At 43.7% G+C, this 17,172-nt stretch overlaps 1 protein-coding gene across 1 annotated transcript; it reads right to left on the reverse strand.

Annotated features, from left to right (window-relative positions):
• Positions 1 to 87: 87 nt before the first annotated feature.
• Positions 88 to 8,272, reverse strand: STOM (stomatin). The gene is made up of 6 exons (XM_009907520.2): positions 8,173 to 8,272; positions 7,067 to 7,139; positions 5,566 to 5,648; positions 3,316 to 3,519; positions 2,627 to 2,761; positions 88 to 1,879 (listed from the first exon to the last, which is right to left on the reverse strand). Exons 1-6 carry the CDS (start codon positions 8,182 to 8,184, stop codon positions 1,685 to 1,687), a joined length of 702 nt encoding a protein of 233 aa, XP_009905822.2. The 5' UTR covers positions 8,185 to 8,272; the 3' UTR covers positions 88 to 1,684.
• Between the last annotated feature and the right edge of the window lie 8,900 nt (positions 8,273 to 17,172).

Here is a 17,172-nt window from a genome sequence, read left to right on the forward strand (position 1 = left end):
TGTTTTACCTTCCCCTCCCCAGAACTAGACCTGACAAATTAACAGTAAAAAAAACACAACAACCACACTTGCAGAAAGTCACTCGTTAGTAAACAGCATGGTTTTTTATTCAGGATGAGAGCAAAAGCATGTTCTGGTGTCAACAAGAATTCCCCGAAGTGACCATCTACAGCAGCAGCAGGGGGAGTTACAGATTCACTTTCCCCAAGGATTAAACCTCAAGCTGTGCAGTTACTGTTTCCCACTGCAAGCCAGAGCACAGCAATACCAATTACTGCAGCTTTGTTAACCGTGTCTTTCCCCTCTCTCCCAGCAGAAAGTGAAGCTCAGCTTATACTGACTGACCAGCTGCCAAACACACAGGTGTATTGCTCTGATGCAGAGGAAGGAAAAAGTTCACAGCAAGCAGGCAGAAGAGAAACAGCTGCAGTTAGCTCAAACTCCAACCTCACCTGGGTATCTTTCCTAAGAGTGACAAAGGCACAGAGTATCAAGGCACAGGTAAACAATCCTTGTCCTTGCTAAAATACCTGTAAGTACAGAACTGAGGGTAGCAGAACAGTGATAGAACACAGGTAGAAATTTTATGCTGGTCAGTGTGAGGAGGGCACTTTTATCATTGGTCGCAGCTTTTTGTTTTCAAGACCAGATGCAAAACTCAGTGATGGTGAAAGCCTAAAGAGCCTTCCCCCTGCCAGACTCTCAATTCTTCTCTTTTTAATCTGTAATTACATCTAATGAACAGATCAAAAATACAAATGCAGTGTAACAGACTCACAGCTCAAGGGTACATGAGCACAAGATTACATGCCTTTGGTACTGAGTATAAGCCCTTAGTATCACAACAGCTACTACAAGTCTGCACAGAAGCATCAGCAGGTAAATCACTAACTTGTTACAATGGAACTATAAACAGTACAGCACCTTCTGTTAAACATTACCACCACCTGCTAATTACAGAGATCTTACTTCCTAGAGAAGCAGTTTTTCAGACCTGCATAGAAGGCAGAAGTCATTGCTTTGGCTTTTTTTAAGAGAGACAGATAAAGGCAGACCCAGCAGCTTCCCAGTGTCTTGAAGCATAAATCCATACAAGCACAGCACCAGCCTAGCCCCTCAGAGACTGAAAGTTACTGTATCCAGAACCACAGCATTCTGTGGGAGAATAGAGATGGAAAGTTCCACTAAAATCATGAGTGGGGGACTGTTATTAGATAAGAGTTTGATCCTGATTTTCCTCCTCTGAGCTAGAGATCCAATCCCCCTGACAGCAGTCTGATGACTTCACCACCAGAAAATACAGTTTGGGCTGTTTCTCCTCCCCTGCAGGACAACAGACCCATTTACTAAAAGGAATACTTGTCTTTGCAAATATTGGATCATCTCCTCTCCACCACAATTGCTTTTATATACTATTTGAAAATGGCAGGCTATTCATTGAAGCTGTCCCCTCCAGGACAGCATGGATACATCCTTAATTAAGACCATCTGCTTGTCCTTGTTTTGAGAGGTTTTCGGTTTCAAAGGTTTTGATTGTCCATACTCACAAACATTACAGAAGTTCTATGACACACTTATATAACTGGTAACACCACTAGAAGCTCTAACACACAGGGGACTCAGTGTTGCAAAAGTTCACTGTAGCCAAAAAGACCCCACCCCAACCGCTCTGCCCCAGCCCAGCCTAGCGACTGGTGCCTACGAGGCCCTGCAGCATATTGATGGGCAATGGGAAGACGATGGTGGAGTTCTTCTCTGCAGCAATGGTGGTCAAGGTCTGCAAGTAACGAAGCTGAAGAGCAGCAGGGGACTCTGTAATAACCATGGATGCCTCTTTCAGGGCCCTGGAAGCATTCATTTCACCCTCAGCTGCAATTACCTGGAGAAGCGAAATGAAGAAAATTGAATTCATTCTGACACAGTAATAAACTAGGAAGCTGTGGGATGACTTCAGCCTTAAGTAATAAACCAGACACTGCTTATCCCTTTGATCAAGTGACTTCTCCATACTGCATTCTTCACCAGTTCTGCCTTTTCTCCTGCTCAGACAGAAGCTGCTTCTGTCAACTCTCAAGGCCCTGTGTGTCTGTTCTCCAAGATGCCAGATCACAAAAGCTGGCACCATGTCTTGGAAATGCAGTGGGAGCATTTCTGTTTTCAAAACCTCCTTCTGTGCTTCTTTCAGCACTGCCTCCCAAAACCAGAAGGCACTCCCCATATCTGTCTGAAAATACTTTTCACTTAAAAGCTGTAGTGTTTTGTCCCTACACGGACTTCCCAGGTGAATGGTATGTTTCTTACTGGTCCAGGGTGATAAAACCAAGTATCACAGCTGCTATCTTTCACAGCTGGTTTGTTTCACATATGAAGTAAACAAGCAAAACAAAGGATTTGCCTAAAATCAAGGCCAGTCAGGAAAAGTCTGGAAGCCTGGCTTCTAATTCACTGCATGCTCCAGCTAATACCATGAGGAAACAGAGCAAGCAACAAGGCACAAACCTGCAAAACTTCTGCTCTATTTGCTACAACACAATCTGAGAATCTTTGTCTTCTACTTCACCACATAATTCATGAAGAAAAAAAATGTGAATAAATCAATCCAAACCCCACATGCTGATGTTCTTACCTTAGCTCTTGCCTCACGGGCAGCTTCTGCCTCTGCAGCCATTGCCCTCTGCAGCTGGACAGGCAATTTCACATCCTTGATCTCCACACGCTCCACCTTAATGCCCCAATGATCTGTTGCCTCATCAAGTGTGGCCTATATAAGACAGGACAATTAAGTCTGTTAAGTTAACCTAGCTGCAAACAAATGTCCACACTTGAAGAATGACCAATAAACCAAATCAGTTATCTTAGTGAGTATTTGATATACAACAGTTATGGGTTTATAATTACAACTCTCCCCAGGGCTTGATTAATATATTGAAGAAATTCTGTGTCATGATTTCCTTCAACAGTAGAGTACTGATAGAATAGAACAGACCAGACCAGACCAGGTTAGAAGATACCTTCAAGATCATCGCGTCCAACCTATCAACTAATCCAACCCACCTAATCAACTAAACTGTGCAACCAAGCACCCTATCAAGTCTTCTCCTGAACACCTCCAATGATCCAGGGAAGCTCTCCTCTCCCAAATCCCTCATTCCCACTGGTCCATTGTTTTTATTACACAGAATGCCATCCCAAGAGTTCTTGATAAGAGCTCTGCCTAAAGCTCCAAATCTCAACTTGGCTTATCACTGAGAAGGTAAAATTAATCCTGACCTTAATGGATTGTTTGATGGACTGTTTAGGTAGAGCTGCTCCTACCTGCATGCTGTGTGCAATTTCTTCACGATCAGAGAGAATCTGAGAAAGGTTTTTGGTCCCCAGGACATTCCTCAAAGTGGTCTGTGCAAGCAGCCGGGTGGCAGAGTCAGCATTTGTGATGTTTGCTACAGCAAGGGTGGCGTTCTGAACGCGGTAGTAAACCACCCCATCTACATTAATTGTCACAGAGTCCTTAGTCAAGATCTGCAAAGCAATGGGGAAAAGCACAGAATCATTAAGCATATATTTATTGCATATAATGGTAATTATATGTTTGTTTTACTCTATGAACTCCTGGGTTTTCCAGGTGTGGCACTTCAGGAAACAGGCAAACCAGGCAACCTGTTTGTGAAGCAGGCGAGGGAAGAGGCAGCGTATTTCAGCCAAGAAACATTTCCAGTGAGACCCTCCCATACTGCAGGTGTGACTGGAGCTAAATGCAGTTTCTTCCAGATCACAGAAATGGCCAATGCTAGAGGCACAGCAGTGGTGTGGAAGTGATTTTATAGAGCTGCAGAAGCTTTGTAAAGAAGGATGTCAGTGTAGAGTAAAGCTTAGAGAAACAGACCTTCTCTTCTCTGGAGAAGACAGGAAGCTTTCACTGAGCTATGTCCAGCTACTTAGAAAATTGTTGCCTGTCCCAACAGCCTGATGCAGCAGCAGCTGCATGAGTGTCAGCCTTACTTCACCATTTAATTAGCAATATATCTGTTACTATGTAGCAGTTCATTGTGCTTCTTGGAGGTACTTGATTGAAATGCCACCTTAGTGCTACTAAATGAGTATGTGGTGATTTCTAGACAGCTTGCAGAGGAAATCCAATTTGTGAACATCCTCAGAGCAAGAGTCAAGTGATTTACTGAATTTAACACTTGCTTGTTAAGCAACTTGCAAAGATAAAGACATATTCTTGAAGATTTAGAAGAGGGTACACTACACAAAAATATTAATAGCCATTATATTTTAAAGTTAAGAAGAGATTGAAATATGCCCCAAGGCCACAAGAAGAGGTGTCCCAATTCCATGTTAAGACAGTCACTGGTGCATTATCTGACAAGAAGGAAGTGAGTTACTTAATTTCAGGGCTTATCTGCTCTGCCCTTCCCCAAACTACCCATTTCAGCAGGCTTTTCACTATAGCAGAAGGCACACAAAGAACGAGGAGCACGCGCAGAAATCATGCTGTACAACTGAATGTTTCTGCTTTGATCTGTTGAGGACAAACCAACCTCAATCCACAACTATAATTTAATCAAGCCAAAAGAAAAGCTCTAGAACTGATGGCTTCACTCACTAATGGCCCATCAGCAGCTGCAAGAACATTTTGCCTGCCAGTGATTAGGTTTCTACCAATTACCCTTTAGAGTGTACCATGGCAGTTGCCATTTGTCTAAATCTACAACTAATGATGAGCAATAAAGCTCCTAACAGATATGACAGGAAACAGATGCACCAGGCAGGCTGCATCGAGCATCTTTGTCTTGCACAACACAGCAGATACTGTTATCATCACTGACATACAATTGTTCACTGAGTTATTTTTACAGGGGAAGTTGGTTTTTATTCTTTTGTTATCCACTGAGTTGCCATCACAGAGTTCTGCTTAATGCTGTGGAGAGATTCAGCTGAAAAATTAAGATGCCTGAGGAAAAAAGCACACCAGAAATAGAAGTCTTTCCTTGCTGTTGTTCTTTAGGACCTACACACTGAAAGCCATCAGGTGGCATTACAGGTGGAACTCCTTCATCATGTTCCTGTGCACTACAGGGCACAGGAGCAACATGGACACAGAACCCACACAGGGGAGGGGACCATGAGTTCCTATTAATAGCATTTGATGTATGTAAGAATCTAATCCCATTATTTTATATATATATAAAGATAAATTGGTTAGGAAAGATCACTGCTGCTTCTGGAAATCTTCCAGATGTCCCAGAAACAATTAGAGAAGAAGAAGAATTGCATGAAGCCCAGCAGTCTCTATTCCACCCCCCTCCTATTCTAGCTCTTAGGCAGTATTAAGTTATATTATTGGGGCCTTAGAGAACAGCATCATTTGTTTTCTTTCAGAAATCTTCTCTTGTTGAATGCTGTTACCAGAGGCTGGCTGTGTTCTTCATAATACACTGCACCTGCACAAGAAATCTACATTTAAACTCCCTGCTACCCTGTACTGAGATAGGGGAAGGAAAGTAAAGTACAAAAAAATTCTGCCAACACTTCAGCAGGTAAAGGCAAATACAAACTCACTTCTTGGGGAGGAATATCAAAGGAGATTGTCCTCATATCAACTTTGATGAAGCTGTCTGTGCAGGGCAGGACAAAAAACAAACCTGAAAAAAAAAAGGAAAATCAAACCAAGAAAACAAACAACAACAAAAAAGAAATCCATAAAAGAAAACCATATTGAGGATGTGAAAATGGGTCACAACCACAGACTGAACTTGCTACTGAAATGACTTTAAATCCAACCACTGTAGCTGTGCAGCCCTATTTGTAGCAAGCTCAGCAGCATGTGTGTGACTTGCATGGCAAGAGGATTTTTGAAAGTGTATACTGAAAACTTTAATTTATCCAGGTCTAACTTGTTTAGAGATCTTTAATATCTGGGGAAGAAACAACAAAAAACCCCAAACCCACAATAACCCAAGCCAGAACTGTTAACAGCTCCTCCTGCAGATTTGTACCCTACAGTTACTTCTGGGACCTAATCCTGGCCAGCAGAAATGATCAACCTCCTTTTGTTCTGGTGGATTGCTGTAATCCATGTTGCTTTAGAGTTCATGAAAGTATTGCAAAACCTGGATGAAAATGAAGGAAGAAGCCATTTCCCTTTCCTGTCACTCTGAGCAGCAGGAGTAACAGCTGAAAATAGCATTCATTTGGATCTCATCAAAATTTCTAACATGCACAGGAAACTTTTCAAACCTAGCAAATACTTTAATTGCTTCTATTACTCCCAAAGAACATCAAGGCTTTCAGACCATCTGGGTGTTAACTGTCATGCTGAACCTCTTTAAAATGGCACATTTGATGCCATTACTCCTCCCTCAACATTCCATGCTGCTGACCCTATCTGAAGCCCAGGTATTAACTAAGGGGATGGGGGTAAAGCTCACAGATCATTACTTTATTGTCTTCTCCATTTAAAGATACCACAGGATTGCCTAGATTGGAAAAGACCTTTAACATCATCGAGTCCAACCATTAGCCTAACCCTGACAAGTCCTTGACCTACACCACCTGTTAGATTGGACAGGAGTAATTTTTGTACTGAAAGGGTTCTCAGGCATTGCAACAGGTGGTGAAGTCCCCATCCCTGGAGGTGTTTGAGAGTCCTGTAGATATAACACTTTGGGGTAGGGTTTAGTCAAGCACTTGTCAGGGTTAGGCTAATGATTGGACTCGATGATCTTAAAGGTCTTTTCCAATCTAGGCAATTCTGTGGTATCTTTAAATGGAGAAGGCAATAAAGTAATGATCTGTGAGCTTTACCCACATCCCCTTAGTTAATACCTGGCACAACTTGAAGCAATTTCTTCTTGTCCCATCACTTATGACTTGGTTGAAGAGAGCAACCTCCACTTCTCTACAGCCTCTTTTCAGACAGTTGTAGAGAGCCACTTTCTTACTGGAAGTGAGAAAATTCTTGAGCAATCCATTTTCCAGTCTGATGCAATGTCTCTAGACAGCCATTATTCTGCTGATGGCTTCATCATAACAACTATTAAGAATGCTCTCCAGGACATACCTGGTCCCTTTGCTCCTCCTTTTAAGATGCGCCCCAGTCTGAAGATGATGGCTCGCTCGTATTCCTTTATAATCTGCAACAAACAACTGCATGTCAGGCAAGGGTTTCCAGAGCCATCTGATGGATTCCAAACTATGCATACACAAGTCTAGGACAGTCTGAAGTCTCCAACATTAGCATACATTACATTTTATTGCCATACTGGCTGCTTTTGAGAATTTTAGCCTGAACTTTATGGTCAAAAAGTAAACAGCGAAAGGAACAATCAGGACAATACTGCACCAGAAATACTCTCCAGCCTGTGGAACCACCTATCCACAGCAGAAGCAACTGCACAACGTCTGGGCAGGACCCAGGCTAGAAGCAGCCATTGGGAATTATCCCAGCAACAACAGTATCACAGTATCACTAAGGTTGGAAGAGACCTCGAGGATCATCGAGTCCAACCTGTCTCCACAGACCTCATGACTAGACCATACAGTATCAAAACAAAGTGTAGTAGATGAGACCCAGCAGGGATTTTTCCAGCTCTAATTCTGATGGGGTCTGTTAGCCAAAACAAAGCAGGAATTATTTCCTCTGGTCTGTTAGCCAAAACAAAGCAGGAATTATTTCCTCTGGTCTGGAGACTGAAAACATCAAGCCCAAACTGATCACAGATGACACAGTCTCTAGAAATCTGTCACATACAGCCACCCAGATGTATGCACTTAAGATATTTATATACACAGAATTAATATTTACACATATACATATAAAGGGAAGGATCTCCTTAAAAAGAACATAAAAATTAAAGCCTAAAATATAACCAGCATTCTTGCAATTACTGTGATCTTCTAAACTAGCTTATATACTAATAACATCTGGGTGGATGTAGTCAAGATGACAATATAAATATCATTTTGACCAAATCCTGTATGTGTCCCCCCCCCTTTGGTTTTTTTGGTTTGAAGGTTAAAGCATTGAAGTGTTTGGATCTGCTATATACTGTCTGCTAGAGTTCAAGAAAGAACAGAGTTAGATTAGAATAAATAGAGAACAACAACCACCAAGAGGCATCTGCAGTGCTTAAAGTTTTAAGCCAAATTAGCAGTGAATGATTTTACCTTTATGCACATCCAAATTGATACAGGAAATGTAATAATAGTGAAAAACAGAGAAGTGATCACCAGGATCCAGCCACACAAACCAAGGCCACTATCAACATCATCTGCAAGAAAAGAGCAGAAATCTTCAGGTTTTCAAAGCCACAAGTGCCTGTTAAAGCAAGTGCCTACTACATAGGTTGATTATTCCTTGAAATAAGCCACTGTTAACACCACTTATCTGGCCAAACTCGTTAGATTTAGAAGATAAGTCAAATTAAATGCCAAATTCTAGTCTAGTCACTAGTCTCCAGAAGATGTCCCAGCTGAGGGCAGGATGCAGTTCAAGTACCATTTGTGCAAAATGAAGTATGGTAACATTCAAGTGCAGACTCCAGGCACCTCTCTCTTCCCCAGTTTTCTCTAGTAGAATGATGAATTGGCAGCAGCAGAAATCCTTTCTTTTATTGTCTGAGGAAGTCAGAGCAACATGTGCTTAAGGAGTGAAATGCAAATACCCCACTACTTCTCAACTCTAGTGCCAGGACATTTCGACTTTGGGTTATTTCCCAGCTGCCATAGGTGCAGATCTAAGAAAAGCACAATTCTCAGAATTGTTGCAGCTGGGAAGTAGGTTAAGGTGCAGTGCAAGATTTAGCTGGACACAAAATAAAGTCTCTATAAAGCACTTCTTGGCCAAAGACTCTTTATGCTTAGAAAACAAACCTGATAGTTCTCTGTCATGAAACATCAAGCCAAGCTATTTCCAGAATCAGCAAATAACAAGAGGTAGTGGTTTCAAAGACTACACAGCTAAAAACAGCCATGCACCATGATGAGCTGTGGACATGCTTGGAAGCATTCAGCAAGCTACAGGAAGTTTCTGATCCTGCCAGCTAAGCCTCCTTAACAGGCTGCCAGGAGCCCACTGCCAAGCAGGGATATCCCAGGGTGAAACCTAGCACTCAAAACCACCATGTTCCTGCTGTGGAGATACTGATTCAGCTTTCTCATTCCATCTGGTAAAAAGCCCAAAGCACCCAGTGCAAGAAGTACTCACAAAGCTTAGAAAAACGGTTCTCACAGTTGAAAGGATGTTGCTTTGGAGCCACACTTCCCTGTTTTGCTAACTGTAAAAACCCTTGCAGTGATGCAAATCCACAAACCTTGTCCTAACTTGGTCAATGCTCCAGAAACATGAAGGACTTGAGTTCTCTTATCTAACAGACTGCACTCAGCAGCTTGTTTTGAAAGAAATAACTTAGAAGTTTTAGTTTAGTTCTACCTGGAATTGCACAATAAACTATTGTCTGTATTCACCAAACACTACTACAATACCATTTCTACAACTGGCCAGTTACAAGAATTGAGTCTCCAAGTCTCTACCAGAAAGTTATTTTAAGTAGAACCCATTTTATTATAAAGCAAAATCTTGATTTTGAAAATGATCCATTGATTTTAACAACTCCAGATACATGAGTAAGGCTTTTACTGTGCCCACAAGTGAAATCAGCACTAGGAGGGCATGCAATGGGTAGAGGGAAGTGAGAGATATCAGTCATTAGGTATCACTAGCCTTGGACCTGAGGAAGAGTGACTACTTTGCATTTTAGACCCACAATATTTGACTAAAGTCACAGAAGTCAGCAAAATCACTGGGAACTAATATTGACATTTCCAGTCTCTCTTTGCACTGGCTGTGGATCTCAGCACTACACCTTTAAGGTGAGATGGAACATAGAGGTGGTGGAGACTAAGCCATGTTTTTCTCACACAGCATCTTGAGCTTTATGAAGTTACTCAAAGCTTCTGAAGCCATTGCCCAACTTATCTGTAATTTGTATCCCTGTCACATGCCAGTGCAATAACCCTCAACTCATTTAATACATCACTTTAAAGTTCATCTATAGCAAGCTATCTAAAGGCATCCCCACTCCCTGGTTTATTACTAGAAAGTGGAAATAGCAGATTAAAAGAGTAATACCCAGGCTGCCTGTGAAAGTCAAGGAAATGCATCACCTGCACGTGTCACTATGAAGCAACATCTATAAACTCATTAGTGACAGGAACATTACCTTTCATTTCCCAACAAGGTATTAGTCAGCCTAAAACCACAAGGAGTATTCACAATCTACACTGACAGTTACTTAATAACTTAAAGGAGCTGAGGGTCCTGCTTCAGCCCTGCTCAACAGTTTAGCATTAAGTCTTTGCTACCACCCAGCTATCTGCTCTTACCAGAACTACAGCATGAGGAAAAAAATCATACATTTTGACATGGATAATTCGTATTTAATTTCCCTGTTGAATGTGAAGGCAAAAGTCACAACTCAAATAGTGTAAAATTCCAAGATTCAGTAAGATTCCACTTCATTTAGCAACACCAATTGTCCCATCATGTGGTGTATTTCACAATGGAAAAAGCCAGAGAGATGCTGCCTTGTGAAGAGCTGTATGAAATCCAAGAAACATCCTTGGCATTTATGGAAAGAACTTTCTTACTGCAAGTTTTGAACATCTCATTTATGGGACTTGGATAACTTCATTAACAGGCCAGTCTTGCCAGATTTCTCAGCCAGGCTCACTGATGCTGGATTCTAAACAGCAGCCAGTTCCACAGCACTGTAATGAAACTGTCAGAGGGGGTACAGGTGGAACAAGCAGCCTCAGATGCAGCTCTTGCAGATGAGGTACAACCCTGCCGGCCCCCCAACGGGCTGAAAAAAAGATTTTACACTCCATTAAGTGCTGGCTACAGCAGACCACCTCCCAACCCTCCTCACCCATCACATATGTGCACCTTTTAACACAGATAAAACTTATCTTTGGGCAGGCAGTGTCAACAAACAGCTCCAAAAGATATAACTTTCACGAGCTCCCCACAAAACAACTACAGGGCTTCCTAAACCAGCCAGTGTATTTTGTGATCTGGAGGCAAAGTGAGAAGTTTGGGTTTTCTTAGCTGCATCTGCAGCATTTAAGATTAGCTGAAAAGAATACAGTAAGAAATAAGGGAAAAGAATTTTGTAGTGAAGAGTTCTGCCTAGGAACTCTAAATAACCAGAGTTTGCTTCTCCCTAAGCCAGAGTCCCCATGTGACATTTCTGACTGTTGTATGATCAAACTCCAAAAGGAGAAAAGCAATTTACTGCTCCCAAACCAAACCCAAACCCAAATCTTGCTCATCCCACAGATGCCTGATCATTAACTGCTGGGGATCTATATTTAAATATTAATATACTGTAATGTATGCAGCTGCTGGAAAAGCAATGAGAAAAGCAATGTAATGGCTTCAAAAAAGGGATGCCACCAACAACTCTGAGGATGTGGAAAACACACAGAAAATGCTGCACTTTATCCACTGTTATTGCTGCTGAAGGCTGACCATGATTTTACAGGTGCTGTGACCTGCAGAGACAATGCCAAGGAGATACAGTCATGAAAGCAAGACTATTTAATAACAGTTGTAATAAAATAATCAAACTGCAGGGTGATTAGTAATCATAGAATCGATAAGGTTGGAAGTCCATCCTGTCACCCAAGACCTCATGACTGCTAAACCATCACAGGACTAATTTACACTAACAAATAACATTCTTTAATGACTAAGACATGACCTCCACTTCAGCTACTCTGTTGGCCATGAGAGAGATGCCCCACATGCCAGAACAAGCCCAACACCACCATCTCTACCCATTCCATCAGAATTTTCTTGTAAGGTAAAGAACAGCTAAGCCCACACCTTGAATTCTAAGACTGTTGGTGTGCAAAGCAAGGCAACCTATCAAAAATGCAAAAATTCTTGAGCAATTGTGCAACTTGAAAGTTCCTTCACTGCAGCAGAGCTGCTTCTTTAGCACTCCTGCTTAACTTCTGGTGTGAGCTTCGGTATTTAAAGCTATATGTATCAATTTACAAAAACATTTCTTGGTTTATTTCCTTCCCTTGTAGAAAGGCATCTATTATTTCATTACAAGATGGACCTCCACTCATCTTGTTTCTTCAGCAGCTCACACATCTTCTACGGCACTGACTGCCATATGCAGTAACTCCAGATACTCCACTTTGTTCCCTCTCCATTGATTTCCTAAAGAACCAAACTCTTTAGACTCTCTCATATCTCCCAATCTCTCTTCTTGAGACATTCTTGTTCTATTATCAGCACACTATTAAAACCTCACACCTGGAATTTAATCAGAGGAGTCTCATTTGGGGACAGTCTCCAACAGATTGCATACTTCTTTAAGAAATAAAGATGGAGAAAGAACATTAAAAAAATACTCTAATTGAATCAGCCTTCCGTCCCTTTAAGGCTGACTGGAACTGTTACTTTAGCAAGAAATGATCATTTAAATCATCCAACACTATTAACAATTCATAAACACTTAGTGCTGGAGGGGAAGCTCTCATTACTGCATGGGGTGCGGCATGCACTTCACTTGTGATTTATTTTCTTCTGCAAAGCCTACACAGCCTGAACAAGGACATCACTCTCAAAGTGCAAAACTGTGCCAGACTCCTTGGTACCATGAGAGAAGGGGACATGCTCCCTTAGCTGTGCCAACAACCTGCCAGATTTGAACCAAAATGCACGTAGGAGATCGACTGGACTGAGCACAAGGCAAGTGGTACCAGAGATCTCCACTTTCACACTACTTGGTCAAATTCGGGATAGTCTGAAAGTGACTGAACAGTGTTACTCTACCACAGTTATTCATCTACTTGATAATTAGCAAACAATCAAGGATAAAGGTCTTTGTGGATGCCTCTGAAAGCATTTCACATGGGCAACAGCCAAATTTATTAGCTCTAATAACCAAAATCATGACTAATATAATTTATTCTGTAGATACTTTATTATGGAAAAAAATAGCCAGCTTTAGCCTCCAAATCACCACATCACAAAGTGAGTACAGAAGAAATAACCTCAGGGGCATGTAGAGTGGAAGGCTCACTATGTCCCAGAGAAGGTTAATGCTGGAGTGAGCACTGTTAAGTATTAATAACTGACACAGAATGAAATGGAGATGCCCTCCAAGGATACAAGAATTAGCATGTGCCATGAGGCCCAAACAGATCTAGTGTTATTTATAGTCCCACTCCAATTACCTAGCCAAAGCTTTTGTATATAGTGATTGTATAAATATATTTCCTTCTCCAGTTGCAAATGATGAGACCCTAAAATAAATCATGGCTTTTCTGCAGCCTGTTTCCGAGCAACACAGTTCAGAGCAGAGCACTCCAGCTCCCTATGACAGAAACTGTCAGTTTCAGTGCCTCACCTCCTAAACTTGCTGACCCGGGTTACACTCACACATCCTAATAAAAACACCAAAACGACACCAAGGAGTAAAAACTAACTACAGCTTCCTTGTCCCATTTGAAGAAATACAGCTGATTGTGATCACTTCCTCCAGTCAAACATATCTAAGCTGAAAAGCACCAGCGGTGCAAACAACCAGTCCCCAACTTCGCTTTGTTCTCCTTTACTGGTGCGATGCCTCCGGGATTACTTCTGTTGACTGCTCGTAACTACTGGTGCAGCTTTCCCCTTAGCGACCCGAGTTACCGCACAGGGAAACACAACACACATAAAAAACCCAAATTGCGCAAGCGGGGCCAGCTCCCGGCGCCGCTGTCACCTCCCCGAGCGCGGGTTTCCCGAGCTACGAAGCGGGACGGGCGGCTGCGGGGCTGCACTGCCTCCCGCGCTCTTCTCGCCGCCCTTAGCCGGGGACGCCGCCGAGGGGCTGTCCGGGGCCGCTCCGGGGGTGAAGGGATGGGGTCTGGGGGGGGCAGCCTCGGCGGGACTCGCAGTGTTGCTGGGGGCTGCGGCAGGCGGCAAGACAGAACCGCATCCCGCTCCTTCCGAGGGACTGACTTCGGCGAAGGATCCGCAAACTTTCCTCGGCGACTAAATGCAAGAGTGATCAAAACCGAAAGAGAAAACCAGAGAGCGGCACGGAAACGCCCCGGGCTCAGAGTCGGCGGGGAGCGACCGCCTGAGGAGCCACATCCCAGCTGTCACTTGGGGAGAGCCTCCTCCGCTCCCCCAGTTTCCCGCACCTCGGTTACCTTGGGTCCGCCGGCCCTTTGCCGTTATCCCCGCTTCGTGATCCGCCATGGTCGATACCGCTGCCCCCTCGCTGCTGCTTCACCGCCAGCCCGCGGCCCTCTAGTCCCGCGCGCCCGCCCCGCCCCTCCCCGCCAGGCCCAGCCCCGCGAGGCCCCGCCCCGCGAGGCCGGGGTGCGGCCGGGGTACGCCCGCGGCCCCCGCGTGCTCCCCCCGCCCTCTGCGAGTCCCAGACTGGTTTAGACTGGAAGGGGCTCTGGAAACTTCTGGCTCCAGCCCCCCGCCACGGGTAGGGACAGCTTCCACTGACCCAGGCTGCGCAAAGCCTCATCCAACCTGGCCTTGAGCACCTCCAGGGAAGATGCATCCGTGTCTCACCGCCCTCACTAGAAAGAATTTCTTCCTAATCTCCAGTCTAAGTCCTCCCTCCTCAAGCTTAAAGCCATTCCTTCTTGTTCTGTCACTGCAAGGCCTTGCAAAAAGTCCCTTCAGAGAGCAGAGGGGCAGAATCAGCTCCCTCATCCTGCTGCTCACTCTTTTGATGCAGCCCAGCACACAGCTGCCTTCTGGGCTGCCAGCGACCACTGCCAGCACACGGTGAGTTTTTTTATCAACTGACACCCCCAAGTCCTTCTCCTCAAGACTGCTCTTGAACCACTCCTCACCCAGCCTGTATTTGTGCTTGATGTTGCCCTGACACAGGTGCAGGACCTTGCACTTGGCCTTGTTTCAACATGGCATGGCCCCACCTCTCAAGTCTGTCCGAGTGCTTCTGGATGGATCCTTTCCCTCCAGCACGTCAGCCACACCACACAGCTTGATGTCATCCACAGACTTGCTGAGGGTGCCTCAATCCCACTGTCCATATCACTGACAAAGATGTTAAACAGCACTGGTCCCTGAGGCATGACACTTGTCACTGGTCTCCATTGGGACACTGAACCTTTGATCTCAACTCCCAGAGTGCAGCCATCCAGCCAATTCCTTATCTAGCAAGTGGATAAGGAATCCCTGCTGTTCAGAATTTCCTCGTCAGTTTCAGATAAAGTTTCAGCAAAGTTTCTCTTTGCTTCCTGTCTTGTTGCAGGACCCTCATGCCTTTTTGAGGTCCCCAAAGCTGTGATCTCTGCTGCTTTTCTATAAGGCTCGTCCCACAGAAACTAGGTGTGCGTAGAAGCATATCGTTACACGTGCAGTCATTACATACCGGGTGTCCTAAAGATTGCCATATCTGAATAAAGTTCCAGGGTTGAATTCCATGTGAGGCTAGATTAGGAGGACTAGAGATGATTTATGGCTGGTCTTTGATTAGTGCACAAGGGGTTGGTAATTAATGAGCGGGTAAAGAGGCACGTGAAAATACATTTACCATGTTAAATTGCTGTGCTGACAGTGTGCAATTGCTGGCTTCTTTGTAAAACATATTGCAGCCCATGAATGAAACAGTATCAGACTGGTGGAATACACAGGCCTTCACTTTCAGTGTTGGTATTATTCTGTGCTTAGACTCCTCCTCAGAGACAGTCTGAATTATGCTTTTCATTATGTACCAAGAGGAGCAAACTTTTCGATGAAGCAGCACGATTGACTGAGAAGAATGTATGTGTGAGCAGAGTGCTGAAGTGTTGAAATGCAGACCTGTTTCTTGAAGTCTCCAAGTGATATGAGGAACATCAGTTGCTATTAATACATTTATGAGGACTGAGACCTGATATTAGTAACTCCTCAATATGTTTTGTTCTGTTGTCTGTATCACAGTATCACAGTATCACAGTAACTAAGGTTGGAAGAGACCCCAAGGATCATCAAGTCCAACCTGTTCCAACAGACCTCACAACTAGAGCATGGCACCAAGTGCCACGTCCAATCTCCCCTTGAACACCTCCAGGGACGGCGACTCCACCACCTCCCTGGGCAGCCCATTCCAATGATGAATGACTCGCTCAGTGAAGAACTTTTTCCTCACCTCGAGTCTAAACCTCCCCTGGCACAGCTTGAGACTGTGTCCCCTTGTTCTGGTGCTGGTTGCCTGGGAGAAGAGACCAACCCCCTCCTGTCTACAACCACCTTTCAGGTAGTTGTAGAGGGCAATGAGGTCCCCTCTGATCCTTCTCTTCTCCAGGCTAAACAATCCCAGCTCCCTGTAGTTTTGTGTGAATTTACCTGTACTCTTGCATAGTGAATCTGAACATCTTTGTAGGCCACATCTTTATTGATTGAGTAGGTACAGTGGTCCCACCAGCAGCAGTTATACTAACCTGCTAAAATGTCTTAAGAATGAGCAGTGCAATTGATAATGGGTATAAAGTGATTTGTTTGACAGCTTCTCTGAAATTCATCATGTCTCTTTCCATTTCCCTACCAGGCAAAGCATCCATAAGAAAAACAGAAGAAATGACAGAAGTGTCCAGAACTGCTGGGTAAATTTCACAGGAAGGGCTACTCTGAAACAGGTAAGTGGAAGTGAGAACCTTTGAGCTCTCCAAATGAGAACTGCTGAGGAAATGTACTTTCATAGGCTCTAGCTGTCATCCCAGTACAGCTCTCCAATACCATGAGGCAGCTTGCAATGTGATATGTTATTTAACTGTGAGTAGTAAATATCATGATGTAATTAAATTAGAATTAATGGCATTCCAGACCTTAGGGCCTTCTGGAAAGCTTGGAGGAAGGAAGCAAGCATGTGCTCGAAATGGGAGCAAGAGGTTCTGTGAAAACAGGGGTGGATAAGCTAGAGAGAGCCCTTGTCACCCATAACAAATTTGGCACTAGAAAAATCGAGCATCAAAAAAGGTACTGCATTGGTTTGTCTATTTTTCAGCAAAGAGGAAGCAGCACCTGTTCATTTAAGTAAAAAACACCAAAACAGGCAATGAAGACCTTTATCATCCAAAGCTGCAGTATTTCAGCAGTGGGCTGCTGTACAAATGTATGATGGCATTTTACTG

This window comes from Dryobates pubescens, chromosome 29, assembly GCF_014839835.1.
Source record: "Dryobates pubescens isolate bDryPub1 chromosome 29, bDryPub1.pri, whole genome shotgun sequence".
In the NCBI taxonomy this organism is placed as follows: domain Eukaryota; kingdom Metazoa; phylum Chordata; class Aves; order Piciformes; family Picidae; genus Dryobates; species Dryobates pubescens.

What these genes read in the sequence shown, in the direction of transcription:
- STOM (XM_009907520.2), bottom strand. An exon ending in TTGATATTCCTCCCCAAGAA is followed by an intron (nt 3,520 to 5,565) that starts GTGAGTTTGTAT and finishes ATTGCTTTGCAG; the next exon opens with ATCTTGACTAAGGACTCTGT. An exon ending in CCCGTGAGGCAAGAGCTAAG is followed by an intron (nt 1,880 to 2,626) that starts GTAAGAACATCA and finishes TCGCTTCTCCAG; the next exon opens with GTAATTGCAGCTGAGGGTGA.